The following is a 24,629-nucleotide window of genomic DNA, read 5'->3' as shown; positions in this document are numbered from 1 at the left end:
TAGTAACTAGATTCTAAACTTCTTCAGAATAATTAAGTTTCTCTCAGATAGTTCTTCTAAATTCCATTAAGTATTATTCTATTGATATGTAGAAACAGATAAATGTGGATTGTTTCTTTCTCTTGATCTATGCCTTTTCAAAAGCAAATGATGTATCTATGACATTGAAATAATTTATATTCATCCATCCATGTATTATCTACCATATATCTACCTATTTACCTACCTATATATTGTCTAGCTGTCTGGAATGAAGGACAGTACGTAAAGACTAGTGTCAATTTGACAATAATTTAAACTATGCCTTAGTATAAAAATAGAATTTTTCTGAGGATCTTACTTTGTTTAATTTACTCATTAATATTATTAACCTTTATATACTAATATAATTCCAATTCTTATCCTTTGCTTGCATGTTGTTTTTATGTATTTAAATGTTATTAGAATTAGCAGAAAATTTCTATATACCTCTCATTCATTAATTCATCTATTTCATGGTTTAAATTTCCTTGCATAAGATATATACTTTCTAGTAGAAAAATGATGCAAATAAAGACAAAAAGGAAAAACAATTTAAAATATCCTGTTAAGACAGAACTCTGAGAGCATCAATTTGAATGTAATTGTTGTAATACAAAGCACTCTGTAATATTATGAGATGTTTATAACACCTAGTTTCTTTTGGTCAAAACTAAACTCTTGTATACCTCCTATCACAGTATTATCTAGTAAATGTAATATAATTTGATCATATCTCCAGCAACATAAGCTTTTTATTGCTTTCTTGTAGAGTTTATAAGTCACTTTACAAAGCTGAGAGTTTTCTGATATCCACTTCCATAAAATTTTTTTCTATAATCATCCTGATTCTGCAATTTCATCCTATTCATGCAAGAAAGAATCATCCTGATATTGCTTCATTTATTTGGATATTACTTTCAAGTAGTATGATTTTACAGTTAATTTTGTTCTTTTCTATTCAAGATATGTGTTAAATGGTTATTTTGTGCCAGACAATATTCTCATGAACTGGTAGAAAACATCTATTCTTACTCATCTATAAAATAGAGCTGTTGACCTTAATCAAGAAAACCTCTTTGGAAGTTTGTAAAGCAGTAGATCTACAAAGTATACTTAAATCCTTAAATCCAAATTACTTCTTTTAAGGGAATCCCTAAGTTTTGTTAATTTAAACTTTCTAGCAGTGTGATAATAAACTAAGAGTTCAAACTTGGAACTGGAATTGTAGCTAAGCAGTAGAGCACTTGCTTCCAGACTTCACAAAATGTTAAAGGTTCCTTAAATCCAGCAGACTTTCAGTTACTAAATGAAAGACCTGAGCAAGTACATTTAACGACTCAGTCATCTCATCTGTAGAAGTAGGACAACACCCTCCTGGAGATGTATTATATTACATAACAGGCCAATTGTTTAGCAGCACATGCCAGAGAGTGTGTACTGAAAATGTAGGAACCAGGGATTTCATAGGATCAGATTTTTTCAACTAGTTTTCATGGCTAGCAACAGCAACATTGCATAAAGTTTTCAAACACCTTTTTAGAGCACCTGATAGTTGGAACTGAATTAAAAATTTGGGTTTCTAAGTTTTATTGTAGCAAAAACTACATATGAAGCATGATCTTGATATTGCTTTAAATGCATAAAAGCACACAGTACATTTTTTCACTTTCTCTTACTAGTTCAGTTTGTAACCTACTAATTCAATCATGTTGGGTCTGTATATGTTGAGATGTTATATGGCATATATTCAAATTCAGATATGAAATTCCAATTCAAGAATGGAAAGTCACCAAAGAAACACCAATTTTTGGAAACAACAATTTTTGGACTGACATTTACCCATGTATGGTTCATATGCTACAATTTCCTGTTATCACTGCCTTCTTAATTTCTGAAACTCTCTTAGTAACCTAGCAACAAAGGTATTACATACTTGCCTTCTTACTGCTATTTACTGCCTGGGCTAAGTCAGACATCTAGACGAGTGCTACTATTTTTCCATCAGATATTTAGTTTTAGCTTATGTTCCTTTAGTGAATCTGTCAGAATGTCTTAGTTTGTTTCTTTTATGAAAGGGGGAAAGACTTTGAAACAACCTCTCTTCCAGCCTTTTAAAAACAGGTTACTGTAGAGTTTTGTTAATATAATTTTGTTCTTAACTTTCTGGATAACAAAAAATAGTGTCTAAGAATCCATAAGTATATATGACTAAATTTATAGTAGTATATGGCCTCCCATTCTATAGGCCATAGTATTTGTGAGATTCCCACACTTTTCCTAACCCATCAGGTTGGTTTACTCTTTCATAAATACACCCAAGAGGTCACACACATATATAATTAAAAATAGTTAATTAAATAATCGCACCACTATCACTCTCACTAATGTATGACAGTTACTTTAACTTTGCACCATTCAACCTATTTTTATATCTCTTTAATATCTCTTTAATTGGATTTATTTCTCCTCCTTGGACTATGAAGTCTGTTCATCTCTTCTGAAGTTTGGTTCCTCCAGATATTCTATAATAAGAATCTGACTTACATAATAAAAATTATGCTACCCAGTTATTTCTAGTTATCTGATCAATATTTTCTAATCATATACTGATATCCCTCTAACATGTTAATTTAAAACATTTATAATACCCAGAGTGAACAGCTTTGACTTTTACAATTATAATTATGGAAAATTTAGAAAGATTTGTGAAAAATAAAGTAATATTATGATTATTACACAAAATATTCAAATTTTAGAATAGTTTATAATTAAAGGTAAACAATGAATTTGAGTAGTATCATAATTAGAAAATATTTTAATTATGTTAATCCTGTGTAATCTATTAATTATAAGTTTTAATCACAGTATAATCACAGAACACTATTTGTTTGAAAAATCAGGAAATGAACTACAAGAAGAATTTAAAAATTATAAACTGGACTTTTGTTATAACTCCACGTTAGCGTATTAACTTGTACTCTGAATTTAAAATCTATTATTACTTACTGTTCTCTTCGGCAGTGTGGAGCTAAGTCAATTCGGAATTCTGGTAGGTATATGAAACCATCTGCCTTGGTGTCCTAGGAAAGAATGAAGAAATATAAGTGGAAGATTTAAGAGAGAGAGAGAGAGAGCTAGAGCGAGAGAGAGAGCTACAACTTGAAATGGAAAATCAAGAGCTAGGTCACCAGTGTTGTAACAGCCAACACTTTTCTAGATTGCTTATTAAAGAATGCTGTTTGCTTAGCATGCACTTGAAATAGCTTTCTGCAAAGCAAATGGACCATGCATTTATTAAACCAGCAGTGGTGGCAACAGATTTTACATTAATGATTATACAAAATTATTTCAAAATATGCAAACAGCTTTCACCATCATTAAGGCATTCAAAGCAGACAAAAATATATCAACGAAGGCCAGCAAAGAGAACAGTTATAGCAGCATTTAGAACGTTACGAAACCTTCAGTTGTCTCACATAGAATGATGATTACATGTAGCAATCATTTTCAACTTCAAAGCTTCTAAAACATCTAATAGTGAAACATCTAAGAATGAAATTGATTAGCATATGAGCTTCACAGAGCAGATTCTGAAATTTCTTGTGTCCTTTCTATAACATAAGCAGCCCATCAAATTTGTAAGACATTTTTCATGAACTGACACAAGGTTGAACACCTCCCAACATGTATATAGAATTTATTCAGTTGTAGTGATTATAAATCTGCCATGTTGACCAGGTCGCTTTTTTTCTGGGTCACAATTTCTTCAAGGATAAAAAAGGATCAGATTATAGCTAGGTTGCAACACTTGTAACTCACAAGGGAAATGGTACTTCAGAAGTATTAAAATTATGAGAATATATAAGCCTAGTGTTCTTGAAATTAAAAACAAATTAAGACCTATACATTTACTAGCAATTTGATAAAGGATCATTTAGAAAACTACTCAAAAAGTGACATCATTAAAAAGGTGCCAGAACATTGAATCATCTTATAGTAAATGAATTAACTGGAAGAATATTCTTATGTAAACTAAACACCATGATGGATAAAATCTACTATAGTTTTCTGTTTAGTTTCAACAGAGGTAACATATATGATATTCATCATGTCTAGTCAGAATATGAAATGATTTGGTATTTCATATTTGCTCTTGAAAACTTTTAAATTTGAAAAAGAAAAGAATGCTACATTATTTGAGAAAAAGGGAATAGGAGAATATGATGGGAAATAATATTCATATTCTTTATATATGTTAACTCCATTATCACAAATAGTCATTGATTCTGCTACTATATTTGAATACATAAATTGTGCCACCTATGGGAGATAAATTACTAAAGTCATTAGGTGACATCAGGGAATCAAATCACACATAGTACTTGTAGCAACTTATGATCTGGGAAGAGACAGTTTTAATATAAGAACAATAAAGTCGAATTTCAAGGGGTCAAATGCTGCGATCAAAGTTATACAATGCTGAGAGCTAATGAGCGTTTAATTGGTGGAGTATGATCATGAAAGGATTCCCTAAAAAGGTAATGCATTCACATTCAGGGGGCCTAGTTAGATCTTATGTTGGTTCCCCAGCTGTTAGTCTGGGTTTTAGTGTGTTAAATGGCTTTTTGGAGCACATTCCTTATGCAGGGGTACTCTCTCAGTCAAAATACTGGGGAGAGGGACTTGGTCCTGCCCCAAATGATGTGACAGACTTTGATGATCCCTCATGGGAGGCCTCACCCTCTCTGAGGAGTGGATGGGGGTGGGATGGGGAGATGGTAGGGAGAGTGGAAGGACAGGAGGGCGAGGGAACTGGGATTGGAGTATAAAATAAGATTGTTTTTAATTTAAATAAAATTTAAGAAGAGGTGATGCATTGAAGTAGGAGCTGAAAGAAGATTGAAGTGTTAATGAAATTAACAATCAGGGATTATGGACAAAGAAGTGAGAGACATGTAAAGAGTTCATAAATGGATGGAGCACAGCACATTAGAAAAAATAGAAGTGGTCAGTGTAGCTGGAATGTAAAAATCATAGGGTGGGTGGATACTACAATATATAACAGAAGAGGTACAGGATTCATATAAGGCCTGAGAGTCCATGTTAAGGACATTTTTTATGTAATAGTAATGGAAAGTTTTAGTAATGGTTTTCAATAGGGAGACAAATAAGAAAATGGGGTGAAATGAGGTAGTAGGGATATGGCAAAATTTATATTAAAAAGATCCCCTAATTACAGTGGTAAGCTAGAGAGAGGCCAAAGTGAATATAAAGAGACAGAGTGGAGGCTATTGAAATTGTTTGAAAGCTAACAATGGCTTGGACTAGACAGTGGAAATGGAGGGAAAATGATGAATTTAACAGATACTTAGGGAATAATTTTGGTGAGACTAGGTATGGATATGCTGTATGAAGCAAATAGTACGATCTGAGGATAACTCCTTAGCAGAAAACCATGGGGAAATGATCATTTTAACGAGGGCAGTATAATGAATTTTTCTTTGTACATGTTGAATAGGGGAAATCTTGAGATAGCCTAATGGAGAGATCATTGCACTCATGAATATCAGATATATGAAGAAAAATTTAGGGTATAGAAATAATTATATGTCACTTCCATATACATATAGTAATTGAGGAAATTGGAAAATAATGGTTGAAAGATGTGTATAACAATAAGGAAAGCTAGAGCTGATTCCTGAAAACTGAAACTTAGGTGTCTTAGAAAATATGACAATTTTGAAATAAAACATGCTGAGGAGTGACATGAAGAATATGAAGAAAGGTCAAGTAAAATGAAGTCTGAATGTGTCTTTTGGAATTAACAACATAAAAGTTTCATGGTTATCTCTTGAAAATTGTTCCAACAGAGTAGTGGGAAGAGAGACTAGAAAACAATTGAAGTTAGTTAATGAAAACAACATAAAGAATAGTACCAAAAAGCATGCTTTTACATGACAGGGTTTTAATGCAAATGCTGAAGCTTTAATCAAAGCTCTAGACTCCTCTCCCTGATGGAATAAATTTCAGAGCATCTTTACTTAGTATGTCCAAAACAAAATTCATGACCTTGCCAATTCCATCCTCTAAAAATGGCATTTGTTTGGCTTTATAACCAGTAAAAGTCACCTCATTCATTTCACTTTTACCTAAATGAAAGGGCTCTAGCACTTTTAAAAATGTTTGTGAGATGGATCTAGTTGAGAGGGAGGGGATCAATACAAAAGAGAAAGATGAAAATTTTGGCAAGTATTATGACTCATTTAGAAGAAAGAGGGCTTTAAAGAAGATAAATAATGTGCTTGGCTTCTTGAAATTAGTAAGTGAAAGGACTTGGAGTAAAACCAGGTATTTTTGATTTCAAAAACCATTAATTAAAATACCTTTACTATACACACTGGACAACGTAGACAGCTTTTTAAAAAGCAGTAAGTAGCATGAATAGCTTATTCCTGACATTTGGTATTATGGGCATCTTTTCATTTTCCAGAAGTGTATACCCTTACTACTAACAAAAAGGACTATTTTCAGCAATGGACTTTCCTTGCTTCCTGGTGCACTTACATTGAGATGTGAGAACCAGTAGAGAGTTGCGTGTTTCAAAATAAACCAGCATTTTTTCCAACTGAAAAAGGAGATTCCTCTAGACTCTCTTTTATGCCAAATCCATCCCTCATAACTCCCGTGGCCTATGTCAGTACAGGCTATTGAACAGAATCGAGTTCTAAACCAAGAACGACGGTTTTCCTCAGAGAAAAATGTGGTCAAGAGATGTCTAAACCAAGACGCTGCAAAAACAAACAGGAATAAAATGTTAGTTTGGATATCATAGAAATGTAGACTTTAAATTATCTTATCATTTTCACAAATTTACAATAAACTAACAACACATCAGTATTCGACAGTTGTTCCTCTCACTACAAATGGTAATATTTTCCTTTTTCTTTACTTATAGTTATTGTATTTATTATTTTGTCAATAGTCTTAAGCATTTCTTTTGCTTTTTTCCCATTGTTCCACTAATTTTTAAGTTCACTGATACATTAATGATATTAAGCGTCTATCTGTCATATATATTCAAAATCTTCCCCAAGTTTATCTATCTTATACTTTTGGTTATGGTACTGTGTGTGTATATACTTTTCCATTATTTAGTCATAGATATGAAAAGTATATGTTTCCTCCTTTTGTTAGTTTTACTCATTTTTACATTCAAATCACTAAGACATCTTGGTTTCTGTGTATCATATAGAATAGGGATCTTGGGATATTTATTTTTTTCAAATGTTCTGACAGCTGCTCCAAACCATTTGTTGTGTACTGTCTTCTCCACTGATTACAAGTATTATCATTATTATATTTGGAATTATTTTGTATATTTAGTCTATTTCTGGGTTTCTAATTTCTTTCGGTAAAATATGAAAATATTTTATCTTTTCTGGATAATATCATAAACTCAAAATATTTTTATGATTCATTAAGGCATATTTATTTCATTACAATTTTATGTGTTTTTTCTTACATTACTTCCCCCTAAATGAATTTTCAGAATGAGAGTTAGCTTGCAAACACATTCTGTTAAAATTCTGGTTGACAATTTTAAGGTGAATTTAAAACACATAATATTTACTACAGTCTTAAACTTAGCCTTGTAACTCACAATTTATTGAGACCTCTATGAAAAATTTCTATTTTCTCATATATATTTATGCATTTCCCTTTCTTTGGTCTTTTGTATTTTATTGTTTTGTTACTATATTAGATCAAAATTCCATCTACTTGTTAATATTTTATTGCTATTGTGCAATGGATGACATAAAAGGTTTTAACCTCAGAAGCTCATTTTCTCTTATTCTACTTGTTAGTAAATAGCCAAAGTCTGCAAGGGCAGATCTGAAATGTAAATAGACTAGTTTTAATAAGAGTAAGTTAATGGATATAAATCAAGCATTTATATCAGTGTAAATGAGATTACGAATGTCACCTAAAAAAGAATTTAGTTCTTTTTAAAAATGCTTTTAAAGTATGTCAGTATAATGAACATGGAAGTTTGGTCTTGGAATACTTAAATGTATTGAGTATTTTAACCCTTGCTTTATACAAGGTCAAGACAAAACTACTCCTACTATTAGACTTTAAAAAATGCTTATATTATATTAATTATAACTGTCATATATGTCACTGTATGTTTATAGCTGCATTTCTAAAAAATTATCACTCTGGAGTCCAGCATGTAAAAATTACTCTAATTATCAATTTACTGTTCCCTCAGGGCTCTACTAATATAAGCAATTTTTCCAGCAGGTTTAAGTTGAATAAGCTGTTCATATTAGGCTGCTTTACTTGAAGAGTTTATGTAGAAAAAACTATGTATTTCTTCACAAAGCTATACAAAGTTGTACATTTTCCTTATGGTCAGGTATTTCTTAGGAATACATTGCTAAACAGAACAGTTTAACAGAATTATAAAGCCATGGTATTGCTTGCACAGGAGTTCACTTTTTGTTAGTTCATAAGGTATAAATACATGGGAAAGGTGAAGACTAAGATTTTTCAATATTGATACTTCAAATCTTGGCCTCTACTTTCCACTTCTACTGTGGAAGGGAGGGTGATGAAGATAAATTCTTCTTCAGTACCCTAGAGCCAAATATTTTCAAAGCTACAAATGAGTTAGAGATAATATATTTAAATGTTTTGCTCCACTGAGAGAGAATTAAGAGCAACAAAATTCAAGTGCTATTTGTGATATTATTGCTAGTTGGTGAAAGATCTTGATCAAGAATCTCAGTCTTCAGTTATATGTTTCCTGTATTTGTTCATAATTCTTGTTTTGATTTTTAAAGATACATTTAATTTAAAGTCTTTTACTGGATCCATATTAAGGATGGTTATTTCATAGTTTGCTAAAACATTGTTAAACTGAATGTGTGCACTGAGGGGAGGTTGAGTAAAATTATGTCAGCAATATTTTGTCTAAAGATTTGGAGTAATTATAAGGCAAGCTTCTTTTAACAAGCAACTGAGCACAAAATTCAATAAACCTGTCTGTCTGAAAAAGACATCCCTCTTTAACGAAGAGAAAATGATTAAATGAATTTTCTGTAAGGGAAAAAGTGAAAGTTCATGAAAAGAAATAACCTCAGAACCTCAGTGTATAATATACAAGTTTGATGAATTTTATACACACACAATATATATACATATATATCATAATTTTGGAATGTTTAACTTTAATTATTGCCAGGAAAATTACCCATTATGAAACTGGGGTGGTTTGAAGAATGATTGACAAAAGGAAAATATATATAGGTAATAAAATTTTGAGTCAGATATAATCCTTAGAATCCATGTGTTTCTATTTCTTTGGATTAACCACTGTTATCAGGATATTTTCATATGGCACGCATATATTAATAAAAATATATACTCATGCTATTACTCATTAAAAAGAACTATAACAAAAATGTTCTATAACATCTCTAGATTTTAGGGCTGACATTATGCTTCAGATCCTTAATATAAGCAGTAGTTGAGACAAATGCATTTACAGGAACAGAAGGGAACAAAGCCAACAAATAGAAACTTACAATCGATCCAGTTTTGGGCCTTTGCCTTCATGAAGCAATTCAGTAAATCCTACAAAAAAGGATATGCAAATTAACTAATCCATCAAGTTAAATACTTACAATTTTCTATATTCATTTGATCAGACAATGATAACACTCCTACTTCATTTAACCATATAGACGTTAATGTACAAATACTTTAAAAACTTTAAAAGTACAAAGTATTTTACTCTAATCAGGAATTTCTAGTCATTTTGCTACAGAAGAGAGATTAATTAGAATGTAAGAAAGTACAAAATTATTTTACTATAATTAGGAGTTGGTGGTCATTTTATTATAGAAAGAAATAAATTAGAATCTACAAGTCACAGAATGAGCAGGGCTGCAGTGAAATTCTGACATCTGGACATGACATGACCATTGTACATGTGAACCCAAAGCAGCTGCTGTTATTATATAAGACCTACAGAAGACCAAGTGAATTTAATATTCCATCATGGAGGAAGGAGGGGCTCTTGATGCCCTACCCCATGCTAAGCCGCTAATGGCAGTTAATGGCTGCTAAAGAAGGGTGTGACATTTTACATTGTGTGTGAGAGGGAGGGGTGGCCATTGGTAGACAGCAGAAGAACCAGTGGATGATCCTACACATGTGCACATGTGGGATTACTAAATTGATTTAGTGGGTTATAAACCAACAACTTTAATAAATAAGCAAATGGATATCACCATTAACTTGGGAGGGAGGTGGGAATATATTGGAGAGGTTGGGAAGAGGTTAACTAAAAAGAGAATAGAGAGGTAACATGTTGGAGAGGTAACAGGAAGGAGGTATTAGGTTAGAATACAGACTTTATAGGACTTTAGGTGATTCGACCTCTAATTCTTCTCTATTTTCTAAGGAGCCATATATTTATTAACTTATTAGATTATATTTTAGTGTTGTAGATTGTATGTAAAAAAATAAACTGGAACCTTCTCTTACAATAATTCAGATTCTGTGTTATAAATGCCACAGTCACTGATTGTTTTGACTATTTGTATGTACTGCCTTGACAGTTTACTGAGAAAGAGATGAATTGAGACTATTGAAATACTGAAAAGCTTAGTTACTATTTTATGTGCAGGAATTCCTTTCAAACCGATAAAGGAATTAGAAAAAAGTTTCATTTGGAAATTTAAATAGGCTACTTTGGCAAAACATTGATTTAAAAAAATCATTTCCCCAGAAGGCAGCCAGATAATTTAATTAGCAATTTAATAATTTAAATAGACATTATTGACATTATTTGTCATACTACTAAGATAGTTAAAATGCTACTCTCAATTGGAGTGGTGTTTGTCGGTCTTATGCCTTAACCTTTTCTCACCTCTACAGAAAAGTTGGTCATTTTCCCTCTCCACTGTCCAATTTCTCACTTTATCTTATTCAAAAGACCAAGAGGCATTGGCCTCTTCCAGCATGGGTTTATATTTTGAGGCTTAGAACACTTGAAGAAGGTTCTTTACATTATGCCAATAAGTGGATGGCTCTGTCCTAAGCAAGTAGGTACTAAGTGGTATGCCTTACACACATAGGTCAACATGTTTTGAAAATACCTGTTTTTTGCTATTTCCATTTTTGTCTTCCATTAATAGCTGTACCATGGAGAATATAGTAAGGAATTATTTTCTCAACCCTTAGCATTTGTTTCTTTTATTTTAGTTTGTTTATCAAGGCAGGGTTTCTCTGTCTTGGATGTCCTGGGACTCACTCTGTAGACCAAATTGGCCTCAAACTCACAGAGCTCTACCTGCCTCTGCCTCCCATGTGCTGGGATTAAAGACATGTACCAACATGACCTGGCTAAACCTAGCATTTAATAGGTACCCAAAGTTTATTTTTAAAAATTTCCTTACCTTTATTTTATTTTATGTGTATGAGTGTTTTGCCTGCATGTATGTATGTACACCATGTGCTCGTCTGGTGCCCATGGAGGTCAGAAAAAAGGCATCAGAGTCCCTGGAACAGGATTTATGGATGGTTTTGAACTACTATGTAGGTGCTGTGAACTGAACCCAATCCTCTGCAAGAATAACAAGTGCTCTTAACTCCTGAGCTATCTGTGTAGACCAGGTACCCAAATTTCTTGCATTTAATTTACTTCTTCAGAGACACATAGAGTCATAAAACAAACAATTGCATCCTTTTGATTTTTAGAAGGTTGATACAACCAGTTTGTCAGACTGTGGAAGGGCTCACTTCAGCTGATGGCAACCAATGGTCGTGTCTGTATCCTAGTAAGGGAATGGTTATAAATGCCAAATAAGTTACAGTCTCTATAAAGACCCCATCAGTACTAATAGTCACCAATTTGAGATGTAAAGAAATTGAGAAACTTGAATTCTACCTCCCATTTCTTCTATGTGGAAACTAAAGTTCAAAGAGGTTGAATTCTTTCACCAAGGTAATATACCCTTTTAGGAAAAAATTGTTCTAGAATAGGGGCTGGGGAGTTGGCTCAGCAGTTAATAAATTACAATGCACCTTTTGATGAGTGAGTTTTACTAAACAGAATAAGAATATTTAGATCATTTGAATGTCACTTGGACTCAAAATATTCATTTTGGTACTTTATTTTACAATAATATTTTATATTTATAGTTTTTAGTACATGTAAATAAATGTATCTTTATTAAACACCATTTTGCATTTTGTACTCAAGGAAATCACTCATTTGATTTTGTTTCATAAACACAGTATCTTATTATTTCAAACAGTTAGACTTACAACTAATTTCTAGTAGTTGAACTATTGTGAAGATCTAATAATTTCCTCTACCAAAATAATCTACGATGAAAACTCTACCTGCAGCTGAAGATACTAATGAAAAGACCATTATATTACCAAAACGAAGACCAAGACATGAAAATTTAGGTAGATAGAATATCCAAAAATTAAAGAGGTAATAAAAATGTTACAAATCATATGTCAGAAGTCACACTGCATACAAATCATACTTAGGTTCATAACTGAACTCATGTGGGATAGTTTTACATCAACTTGACAAAAGCTAGAGTTATCTGAAATAAGGAAACCTCAATTGAGAAAATGCCTCCATAGAATCAGGCTATATGCTGGGAGTCCTTGTTGGTCAGAGATTGCAGTCTACCATGGCCTGGAAGCCCTCTCCAAACTCAACAACATAGACGACCCTTAAGTGCTTATTAAAAACACCTTTCAATACCAGAACTTAGTCAATGACTAACCAGACCATAACTAGATTAGGACTGATTAATTATGCATAACTCTTGTCCTCTGACCCAATTATTTCTCTACTTAAACCCATAGCTAATGTTAATAAACCAAAACTAGATTAAATATTATGAGACCATACTGAATTAATTTCCTTTCTCTATTTTCACCATTCCTTTAAATTTTTATACTTAATCAATTAATTCCTGAGTTGATTCTTTTCTAGACCTTAGGACCTAAAATTCTGGGCTTCTTCACTGTTGAGATCCAAAAGTAAATAAATTAATATGGACAGCTAAATATACAGCATAATTTACCTTAAGGGTACTATATTTGTTTTTAATTCATTTAAAAATATATTTGTTACAAGGCACTTAGATCCACAAATCTTTGGCCCATTTCACCTGTATTTTAAAAGAAACTAGAAAACTAAAGTTGGTAAGGAAAAATTCACTTCTTTATAATTTGGCCAAACTACAAAGTAGGAAGAAACTAAGCTTCTCCATGCTTTTTCTATAATAGTCCTCTAGTTTTAAAGAAAATTGAAGCAAATGCTAGGAAATAAGCACAGGTTAATTTCCCTGAGACAACTTGTTTGAACTCTGTGAAATTTCATCCTATGAGGCAATCACTTCCTGTTGCTGGTATGGGGCCTTTTTCTTTTGAACTTTAATTCTTTTTTTGTTGTTTTCTTTCAAGACAGGGCTTCTCTGTGAAACAATCTTGGCTGTGCTGAACTCACTCTGTAGACCATTCTGGCCTTGATCTCACAGTGCTCCATCTACCTCTGCTTCATTAATCCTGACAGTGAGGATTAAAGGAATGCACCATCACTGCCTGGCAAACTTTAATTCTTTAATTTTGTATCATTTTGAGTTTTAAAACAATCTTTTCTCATTTTACTTACCAATCCCATTTTCTGCTCCCTCCCCTCCTCCTGCTCTCTTTACCTTCCCCCAACAACAGCCCTATCCACTCTTCAGAAAGAGGAAGGCTTTCCATGGGGAGTCAATGAAGTCTGGCACATCACTTTGAGGCAGGACAAGGCCCTCCCCTTATATCTAGGCTGACAAGGTATTCCTTCAAAGAGAATGAATTCTTTATGTTCATTTTTTTCAATAATTTATTACTTGAAGACTTATGCTCAGTGCTCTTTCTTTATGATACTACCTCACTGACCTGGCTAGTTTTATATCAACTTGACACAAGCTACAGTCTTCAGAGGGGAAGGACCCTCAACTGAGAAAATGCTGCCATAAGATCCAGCTGTAAACCCTTTCTGAATTAGTGGTTGATGTAGAGGTCCCAGTTCATGGTGGGTGATACCATCCCTGGGCTGGTGGCCCTGGGCTCTATAAGAAACCAGGCTGAGCAAGCCGTGAGGCGTAAACCAGTAAGCATGCCATGCATACATAACTCCTCCATGGCCTCTGCATCAGCTCCTGCCTCCAGGTTCCTGCCCTGTTTGAGTTCCTGTCCTGACATCCTTCAGCGATGTGGAAGTGTAAGCCAAATAAAGCCTTTCCTCCCCTGCTTGCTTTTTGGTAATAGTGTTTCATCACAGCAATAGAAACCCTAACTAAGACTAGTTGCTACCAGGAGTAGTAGAATTTTGCTGTGACAGGTCTGACCATTCTGCTTATCAGTTTAATGTGGACTTTGGGGCTTTGTATTTGAAAGCAGTTGAATGATTTAAGTGAGTTTTAATGAACTATTTTAAACAGCATGGAATACAGTGGTGCTGAGAGCAATGCAGATTATGACAGCCTGGTTCAGATTATGTTTTGGAAAAGTGCCTTAGAGATCATTCTTATGATACTTTGCCAAAGAATGTGGCTTCTTTTTTCCCTTGTCCAAAATATATGCCTGATGCTAAATTGAAGAGTTTTGTATCAATGGCATTGGAAGAGATTTTAACACAGCCTAGTATTAACTCTGTCATGTGTTATTAGAGGTCACTCTTATGCAAATCTATAATGAAAAGGAGCAAGCTGAGAAAAGCAACATTCAAAATGAGCTAAGTCTATTGCTCAAGGTGAAAATCCTGATGCTAAATGGAATAAAGGGAGTGGTCACCTCAGGGAAAGACCCCATCCTGCTAAGCTTCCAACTTATGAAAAGGAGTAAAGAAAAGCTCAAGTACCTTTTTTGATATCAATTATTTCCAGCTATGTTGATAACTGAGTATTCCCAATATCTGAACTCAAAACCCTTCTGAAAACATGTATACTAACTCTTGTATAACAATTCAAAAATGCACTTATATGTAGATATTAATAAAAAGTCTGATGTTATATTTTTCCTTGTTATATTTTCCTAAGTAATAAAAATAATGTTGAGCTCCATTTTAATAAAGATACAAGTGAGGATGATTACACTATTTTTTGTAGTAACCATTTTTATTAATGACTATTTTCTTGCGTTGACCTACTTTCTTTGCACCATCTATGTGTTTTAAAAGTTTTAGAAATTTCACTGCCTTCATAAAATAACTTTCTTCTTATTCAGCACAATTTTTAAATGAAGAAAGACTTATTTTAAATATTCCAAATGGAATTTCATTTTCAGTGTACCTCTCCTGAAGGGAAAAATTCAATAAAATTTTAGACTGAAAAAAAGTAAAAAGTACTCACTTGGTCTAACTAGTTGTATTACTATGTAGCTAATGATATTCAAGATTTTAACATATAACAAACGGAAGATTCTGAGAAACCCCGTGATGTATTGAGATTTTTCCCCACCTTACAATAACATTGACTTTCTCAACTCTTGTTAAAAATACACATAGATTTTGGGTTGACTCCCTTGACATCTAGATTATACAAAAATAAGCAGCCTCTAAGGCCAAAATTGTTCATGGTGTTTTGAAAAACTACTTTCTGAGGGTATAGGTACTTTATTATAAATTTTATGACGAACTTAAAAATACCTTAAGCTTTTGTGTGCTAAGTGATACAAACATTATTTCAAAAAGAGAGAAAACTTAAAAGCTAAATGTAGTTGTCAGAAAGAGATATGTCCCACATAGGCTCTCGTATTTGAGTACTTGGTCCCCATCTCACTTGTTTGCACTGTGTTAGGAGGTTATGGACTCAAGAGGTTGGAGTCTTGATAAAGGAGGTACATCACTTGAGAGGGGCTTTGAGGTTTCATAGACTGGTCCCATCTTTTGCTTTCTCTCTCTCTGCTTCTATTACATAAATATGATAAGTTGTCCTTAAACTCTCTGTGTCATATTTTCCTTGCCATGACTTATTTATTCCTTATGGGAGTGTGAACCAAACAAATCCTTTCTTCACCAAATTGTCTTTTGTCAGGGTATTGTGTCTCATACACAGAAATTATAGCTAATACAGAATTAGCATAAATAAGTGGGACCATTGCTGTGATAAAAATGACCATGTAGCCTTTTGCCTTTAGAATATTTTGTGAATTTGTAACTTTGACCTTGAAAAACAGTTTAGTGCTTAATGGGCCATTGTTTTTAGAGCTTGAAAGTCAGTAAAGCTGTGAGAAATGTAGATGGTAAAGGCCCACCAATCTTATATAGTTTCAGGGGGAAACAAGGACTCTATTCAAATCTGTGTTCGAGGCCATTTGTATGCTATTTTATGAAATAATCTGGCTGCATTCTGCCATTGTCCTGAAAATTTACTTGAGGTTTAATTAAAATGTAATGGACTAACCTATTTGGTGGAAGAATTTTCAATTAAGCATAAAATTGGCTCTCTGGTATGGTTCCTGAGAATAACTATTATGCAGGTCCATAATGAAAAAGAGCAGCAAGTAGGGCAGACAGAAATAAAGGTGTGCACTATGAACAGGAAAGAGCACCAGGAAGTATAAGATTGCAGCCAAGTCCTGTGCTGAAGAAGAAACTGTAACTGCCTTGTGCAATATTCCAGTAAGCTAAGGCTCCAGCAATTTGAAAGGAGAGGGCCAAAGGGTTTTCGTTTCCTGTTCATGGAAACAACTGAGTCAGTTTTCACCACCTCCTGTGTGTATTGACTGTGGTCCAAGTGGGACAAGTTTCATCCACAGCTAGTAATTGAACTTTGCAGTATCATAGCACTATTTTTAGAGGAATAACAGATAATATATGAAGGGCATCAAGGGTTATACCTCTGCAGTTTCAGAGAGCTCTTAGGGTCCAACAAATGTGTGGTAGGGATACAGGCCCTGCAAGGAGGCCATGAAAGTTGATCATGTGAAGCTGTGAAGAGTGAGGGTTGTGTTGTGGTGGAGAATCCAAGATATTTGCCAAGGAAGGCTGAATATACGGATTGGAAACAACCCAAGAAAGATGTAAATTGTGGGCAGCAAACCTGGAAGGCAGAGCCATCCAAGCTCTTTGAATCTAAGGTTCTAGTTACTTGGCAGTTATCTGCAGGATTTGATCTTTCTACTACTGGGTTTTTTATTATGTTTGGTCCAGTCTTCCTCACTGTGCACCTACTACTCTCTTTTTAAATGGGAATATATATTCTGTGCAACTGTATATTGGAAATTTGTAACTTTTAAAAATAGTGGTCAGTTAAGAGATTTCCATGATTCTCATAAAAGACTTTGGTCTTTAGACTTTTAAAAATATTTTGTTTTATTTAAATTAGAAACAATTTTATTTTACATACCAATCCCAGTTCCCCCTCCTACCCATCCTCCCAACCCTCCACTGACATCCCCTCCCACACCCCATCTACTCCCCAGGGAGAGTGAGGCCTTCCATGGGGGATCACCAAAGTCTGTCACATCATTTGGGGCAGCTTCTAGACCCTCCCCCATGTATCTAGGTTGAGAGAGTATCCCTCTATATGGAATGGGCTCCCCAAATCCATTCATATACTAGGAATAAATACTGATCCACTGACAGAGGCCCCATAGATTGCTCAGACCTCCTAGCTGACACCCACATTCAGGGGGTCTGGGTCGGTCCTATACTGGTTCCCCAGGTATCTGGCTGGGTTCCATTAGCTCCCACTTGCTCAGGTCAGATGTTCCTGTGGATTTATCCATCATGGTCTTGACCCCTTTGCTCATCACTCCTCCCTTTCTACAGCTGGATTCCAAGAGATCAGCTCAGTACTTAGCTGTGGGTCTCTGCTTCTGCTTCTATCAGCTACAGGATGAAGGCTCTAGGATGGCATTTAAGGTACTCATAAATCTAATTATAGGGGAAGGGCATTTAAGATAGCCTCTCCAATATTGCTTAGGTTCTTAGTTGGGATCATCCTTGTGGATTTCTGAACATTTCCCTTCCCTAGTGCCAGATTTCTCTTTAAACTTATAATGGCTCCCTCTATTAAGGCATCTCTTTTCTTGCTCTTTTCTACTCTTCCCCTGACTCAATCTTCCTGATTCCTTTCATGCTCTGTAATATATGAAATTTAACAAAATACTTTTTGCATGATGAGATAGCCATTGATCTAAAAGAGTCAGGGCAAAATGTGGTGATTTGGGTGATAAATGTCCTCCATATGCCCATGTATTTGAGCACTTGGTCCACAGTTGTGAAATTTTAAGAGGTAGATATTTACAGGAGGGGGTGAGATGGACATTACTGGGGGTGGACATTGTGCTTTTAAAACTAGGCTCCAGTTCTTGTGCTCCTACACTTCCTTTGTCTCCATTTTCTATCTATCCTTCTGTCTATCTGATTCTTTTGTGTGGATAAAATATGATCCTAGCCTTATGATTCTGCTATTATGCATTCCCTACCATAATATCTCCCCCTGAAAATGTAACCAAAACCAAACCCTTTCCTATCCAACTTGCTTTTTTCAGGGTATTTTATCACAGCAAAAGAAAATTAAAGAATACACAAAGAGACAATACCACAATAAACTATATCTCCTAATTAAATAAGTCTTAAGGTATCCCATTGTAACCAAGTTTGGAAAATTATTTAATAAATTCGTATTTTGCCAATGAAATGTACATGGGTAATATTATAAAATAACGTGCATTTGACTCCCATTTCCCTTTCTGATTATAAAATTAGAAATGTGATTTCATTTCACTTTCATTAAATATTTTCTTAGAGAACAAAACTTATAAGGATCAACTATAATACGAAATTCTGAAAAAACCTTTCAGAAAATTGGAATGAAAATAATAAGGTTCTTCTCTAGGAATAAGATTCTCATTAGACATGTTTCCTTTTATGCCAGCACCATTTGTTGAAGATGCTTTCTTTTTTCCATTGTATATTTTTAGCTTCTTTTTCAAAGATCAGATATTCATACATGTGTGGGTTAATATCAGGGTTTTCAATTCGATTCCATTGGTCTACCTGTCTATTTTTGTGCCAGTAACAAGCTGTTTTCAGGCCTGTAGCTCTATAATAGAGCTTGAAGTCAGGGATGCTGGCATGTCGAAGAATGTGGATTGATCCATGTCTATCGCCCATGCACAAAACGTAAGTCTAAATGGATCAAAGTCCTCAACATAAATCCAGCCACACTGAACCTCTTAGAAGAGAAAATGGGTGGTACTGTTGAACCAATTGGTACTGGAGACAGCTTCCTGAACATAACACCATTAGCACAGACAGTGAGATCAACAATTAATAAATGGGACCTCCTGAAACTGAGAAGCTTCTGTAAGGCCAAGGACACAGTCAGCAAGACAAAAAGGCAGCCCACAGAAAGGGAAAAAATATTCACTAATCCCACATCTGACAGAGGGCTGATCTCCAAAATTTACAAAGAACTCAAGATCAAGACCCCCTGAATGTGAGTGTCAGTGAGGAGGCCTAGGTAATCTATTGAGCCTTGGGCAGCAGATCAGTACCCATCCCGAGTATACACACGGACTTTGGACTCCCATCCAACAATGTGAGGTGCACTCTCATCCTGAACTCTTGGGGAAGGGTCTAGGCCCTGCCCTATATGAAATGACAGACTATGGACACCCCCATGGAGGGCGTCACCCTCCCTGGGGAAATGAGGGGATAATGTGGGGGGTTGGGGGGAGGGCACGGGAGGAGGGAAGGGAAAGGGAGAGGGACCTGAAACTGACTTGTGAAGCAACCTTGTTTCTTACCTAAATTTAAACTGAAAAATAAATAAATAAATAAAAAGAAGCAAGTCTCCAAAATACCAAAGGATCCAATTAAAAAGTGGACTACAGAACTAAATAGAGAATTTTCAATAGAGGAGTCTAAAATGGCCAGGAGGCACTTGAGAAAGTGCTCAACATCCTTAGCCATCTGGGAAATGCAAATCAAAACAACTGAGATACCATGTCACTCTTGTCAGAATGGCTAAAATCAAAAACACCAACGACAATTTATGCTGGAGAGGATGTGGTGAAAGGGGAACACTCCTCCACTGCTGGTGGGAGTGCCAAGTTGATCAACCACATTGGAAATCAGTATGGAGATTCCTCAGAAAAATGGGAATAAACCTACCACAAGACCCAGCAACTCCACTCTTAGGCATATATCCAAAAGATGCTCATTCATACAACAAGGATGTCTGTTCCACTATATTCATAGCAGTATTATTTGTAATAGCCAGAACTTGGAAGCAACCTAGATGCCCCTCAACCGAAGAGCGGATAGAGAAAATGTGGTACATTTACACAATGGAGTACTATTCAGCAGAAAAAAACAATGGAATCATGAAATTTGCAGGCAAATGGATGGCACTAGAGGAAACCATCCTGAGTGAGGTAACCCAGTCACAAAAGAGAAACATGGCATGTACTCTCTCATATGTGTATTTTAGACGTGGATCTGGGGAGTGCCAGCCTACAATCCCATGGCCAGAGATTCTGGGAACCAGAACCTTCATTCAGTGGCTGATGGAAGAAGAGGCAGACTCCCATGGCTAAGCACTGAGCTGAACTCAAGAAATCCAGTGACAGAGAGGGAGGACTGATGACCAAAGGGATTAAGACTGGGCTGGTTTAACCCCCAGAAACAGCTGAATTGACAAGGGTTAGCTCTTGAATCCCAGGCTGATGATGGGAATCCAGCATGGAACTGATCAAGACCCCCTGAATGTGGGTGTCAGTGAGGAGGCCTAGGTAATCTATCGAGCCTTAGGTAGTAGATCAGTATTTATCCCAGGTATACAAATGGACTTTGGACTCCCATCCAACAATGAGAGATGCATTCTCACCGTGAACTCTTGGGGGGGGGTCTAGGCCCTGCCCTGGCTGTCCTGGATGAAATGACAGATGATGGACACCCCTTTGGAGGGCCTCACCCTCCCTGGGGAAATGTGGGGATATTCGGGGGGGGGTTGGTTGGAGGGCACGGAAGGAGGGGAGGGAGATAGAGGGGGACCTGTAATTGATATGTGAATCATCCTTGTTTCTAATTTAAATTTAAATTTAAAAATTAAAAAAGAAAAAAAAGACATGTTTCATTTTTTTCTAGGGGAGACAAATGATTAATATCTTCATAGATTTTCAGAAAATAACTTTACACCTAGAATTTTATGCTCAGCTAATTTGCCATTCATATGCTAGTAAAATAAAATATTTACATGTATACAACACTGAATATTCATTATCCACAACCATTCTTTGATAAATCACTTTTGCATAGCCCACTGAAAAGAAAAATTAAAATTGAAGGAAAATAGTAGACATGAGATGTTAGGCTGAGTAATCAAAAAATTAACAAAACAATAAAGCATAAATGATAATATGGCCTTAAAAGTTAAGATTACTGATAAGTAATATTTTTCAAGCAGTAGACAGGCATAAATATTATAGATATAATTTAGAAATATAATTACATTTGTTCTTCTAATGATATGTTAGAAATTGAAGAGTAAGGTAAAATCATGTTTAATGGTGAAGAATACTGACATAATGATACAAATTAATTTGTTTAAAACCTCAAAGTATTTACTAGAAGTACAAATTGTAAGCTTATGTCCATGTAATGAAACAGAGAAAACAAATGAAACATGGTCAATTCAAGGAAATGACAGAAATAAAAATGATGAAATTATTGTGATCATGTTATAAAACAAACACACAAAATCAAATAGTATGGACAAGCAAATATGTTTATTCCTCTATTAATAGAATAACATTTCAGTGCAGTGTTTTCATAGGTTTTAATATAAAAGAATTTTCCCTCAACTAGTATACGTATATGAATATAAAGTTTCCCCAAACTTATCAATTGCTCTTATTAGTTATTTCACTTCATATTTCTAATGATGGAACTTCTCCTAAATTCAGTAATTGAAGCTAGATTATGGATTTTAGCTTTTCTTAAAGGAGAATTTACAGGATACTAATATAATTAGCAGTTCCAAAGCAAAAAATTATAGAAATTTCAACTAGTAATTCACTTGCTATATGCTGACTGGTCGTTTATCTGAGTGTAGATTACTCATGTAAATAAACAAGCAATCTATCTGTCAAATTTTAGGGAATTTTATCACTCATGTACTTTCTTTTGCTTTCTTATCCCTTTCTCCTCCTCCTTTACTCTCTCCTCCCCATCATTCTCCTTTCCAATTCTGTTTTTTGTCTGCTTCCCTTTCTTCCAGTCCTTATCTTATTCGACTTCCTTGTCCTGCTCTTCCTGTTCATCATTCTTTTTTGTCGCATCTTGTTTTTGGATGTATCTTCCTAGATGATTTAAATAACGCTAGAATATTTCCTATTAAAACATGTCTGGTTCCTTCCTTAATTCTAGTAATTGTATTATTCTCTTCTTGCATTTTCTTTGTAAACGAGAAACCTCAATTAACTCATTCCTTAATCCTTCCTTTCATTTAAAATCATCAAATCTTGTTTTTTTTCACTTTCAAATTTGGAGAGTCTATCAATTTCTCTCCATCTAAAGCAACTATAGTATCATATCAAAATCAGTGTGTCTGTATCATCAGTTTTCAACCTGCGGGTCACGAATCCCACAGAGGTCACATATCAGATATCTTGAATATCACTATTAACTTCAAGATTCAAAACTATGCCAAAATTACATTTGGGAAGGAGCAATGAAAGAACTTTATGGTTGGGGTGTCACCATAACACAAGGGCCTGTATTAAAGGGTCACTCTTGGAGCCCATTGAAGTGGCTCCACTCAATATTGACTTAAGGTCAGAGAGTTCAAACCTATCCTTGCTCTTTTAAATTTAAAGGTCTAAGGTGTGGCTCTTGGATGTCTTGCCTGTATAACAGAATGCTTGATCTAAGATGTGGTTATTAGAGCCTTAATCCTCAAGGTCAAATAAAAGGAGGTTTGAGCTAAGGTGTGGTTACTGGATGTTTTAATCCTTAAGGTCAGATAACAGGAACCTTGCTCTAAGGTGTGGTTTGTTCCTTGTATCATGGGTAAGAAAGTCTTTTTGCTCCCATCTTTTGGCTGGGGTATATAAAAACTTTGAGGAATAAACTTAGGGCAGAACCCAATATTCACTGGATGCCCTCCTGACTCTATTTTCTGTCTCTTGTCTATTTCTTTTCACAATCTATGCTCCCCTTCCCGGACAGGCCAGTAGGTTCTGACAGCATTAGGAAGGCTGAGGACTACTGGACTAACACAATCAAGATACAAAAGAGAGGCGTCAATTCAAGGCCCTTTTCCAATTGCTCTTTTGTAGTCAAATCTAGTCAATCCTATTTTGTCCTGTTCTTCTCTTCCTACTCCAAACTAATCCATTTTCCATTTCTGTAATTTTATCTGTTTGACAATACTGCATAAATGTATTATTAGTTATTTAAACTTTGGACATTTAGTACAATTATCTTAATGTTTATCTGAAATATTATGAACACCAAAAGATCTAGATTATTTCAGGCTTTGTTAGTTATGATTAAAGCATCTGTAAATATTAGTAGCACAAGTTTTAGTGTACATATATATTTTCATTTCTTTTGAAAAAAGGTCCAAAGTTACTATAACTGCTGGGCATTATGGTGATTGGATATTTAGTTTGTAAGATTATAAAAGTCTTTCCATAGTACTGATTTTCTCATTGGATAGATTGAGTTTACTTGTCTAACTTTAATAATGTTTTGTATATTCTATATCCTCTTCCTATGTCTCATCTTTGGATTGTGATTATTTTCTTCCAGATATGCCTTAATCTACCTTCCTCATCAAACAACAGTCTATAATATTAACAAATTCAGTTTATAAAACATGTGGATTGTCCTTTGCAAATGTTTTCCTAGTTCTACAAAACAATTATTTTCTCTTAAGAATAATTTCCTAAAAGTTTTATGTTTTACATTAAGAACTTCAGTACATTTTGAGTTACTTGTATGTAATGGGTGAGATTTAGATTAAGGTCTGTATTTTGGGCCTATAATTTTACTACATATTTTCAATTACTCCAGTATTATTATTTGAAAGACTGCATTTTTCATTGAATTCATGTGGATGTATTTATATGAATCAATTTCTGTATTTAATTTTAATTTATTACATTTAATCTTTTGTGTATTTATGTATGTGTGTGAGAAGAAGTTGAGGGAGCTGACTGTCTTCTACCACATGGGTCCCAGAATTGAACTCATGTTATAAGGTGTGGCAATAGATACCTTTACCTGAAAAGCCACCTCACTGGTCCGGAATTTCCTTTTGTTATTATTTATGTGTACATCCCTGTATTAATGCCATGAAATCTTGTGTTGTGTAGCTCTGTAATTTCTCTTGAAGAAAGGAAGGCTGATTTCTCCTAAATTCTTTTAAATACAAAATTGATTACAGCACTTACAAGACCTGTACAAGCTCAAGCCAGAAATATCCTAGCATAGAGAAATATGGTAAACACTAGTTCTACTTCTGTCTAAGGAGCTATTGGAAATTGGTAGCTACTTCGAGAGG

At 34.5% G+C, this 24,629-nt stretch overlaps 1 protein-coding gene across 5 annotated transcripts in view; it reads right to left on the bottom strand.

Annotated features, from left to right (window-relative positions):
- The window catches only part of LOC101831433, a 317,754-nt gene that overhangs the window by 64,644 nt on the left and 228,481 nt on the right, over positions 1-24,629 (bottom strand). For all 5 annotated transcript variants that reach the window (XM_040744340.1, XM_040744339.1, XM_040744342.1 and 2 more), the window contains 3 exons: positions 9,612-9,660; positions 6,586-6,809; positions 3,028-3,101 (listed from right to left, as the gene is read on the bottom strand). In XM_040744340.1, coding sequence (XP_040600274.1) covers positions 3,028-3,101; positions 6,586-6,809; positions 9,612-9,660 — 347 coding nt within the window. The remainder of the gene's footprint in view (positions 1-3,027; positions 3,102-6,585; positions 6,810-9,611; positions 9,661-24,629) is intronic.

This window comes from Mesocricetus auratus, unplaced genomic scaffold (assembly GCF_017639785.1).
Source record: "Mesocricetus auratus isolate SY011 unplaced genomic scaffold, BCM_Maur_2.0 Super-Scaffold_100003, whole genome shotgun sequence".
NCBI classification, from domain to species: Eukaryota; Metazoa; Chordata; class Mammalia; order Rodentia; family Cricetidae; genus Mesocricetus; species Mesocricetus auratus.
This window is presented reverse-complemented; position numbering and strand designations above follow the sequence as displayed.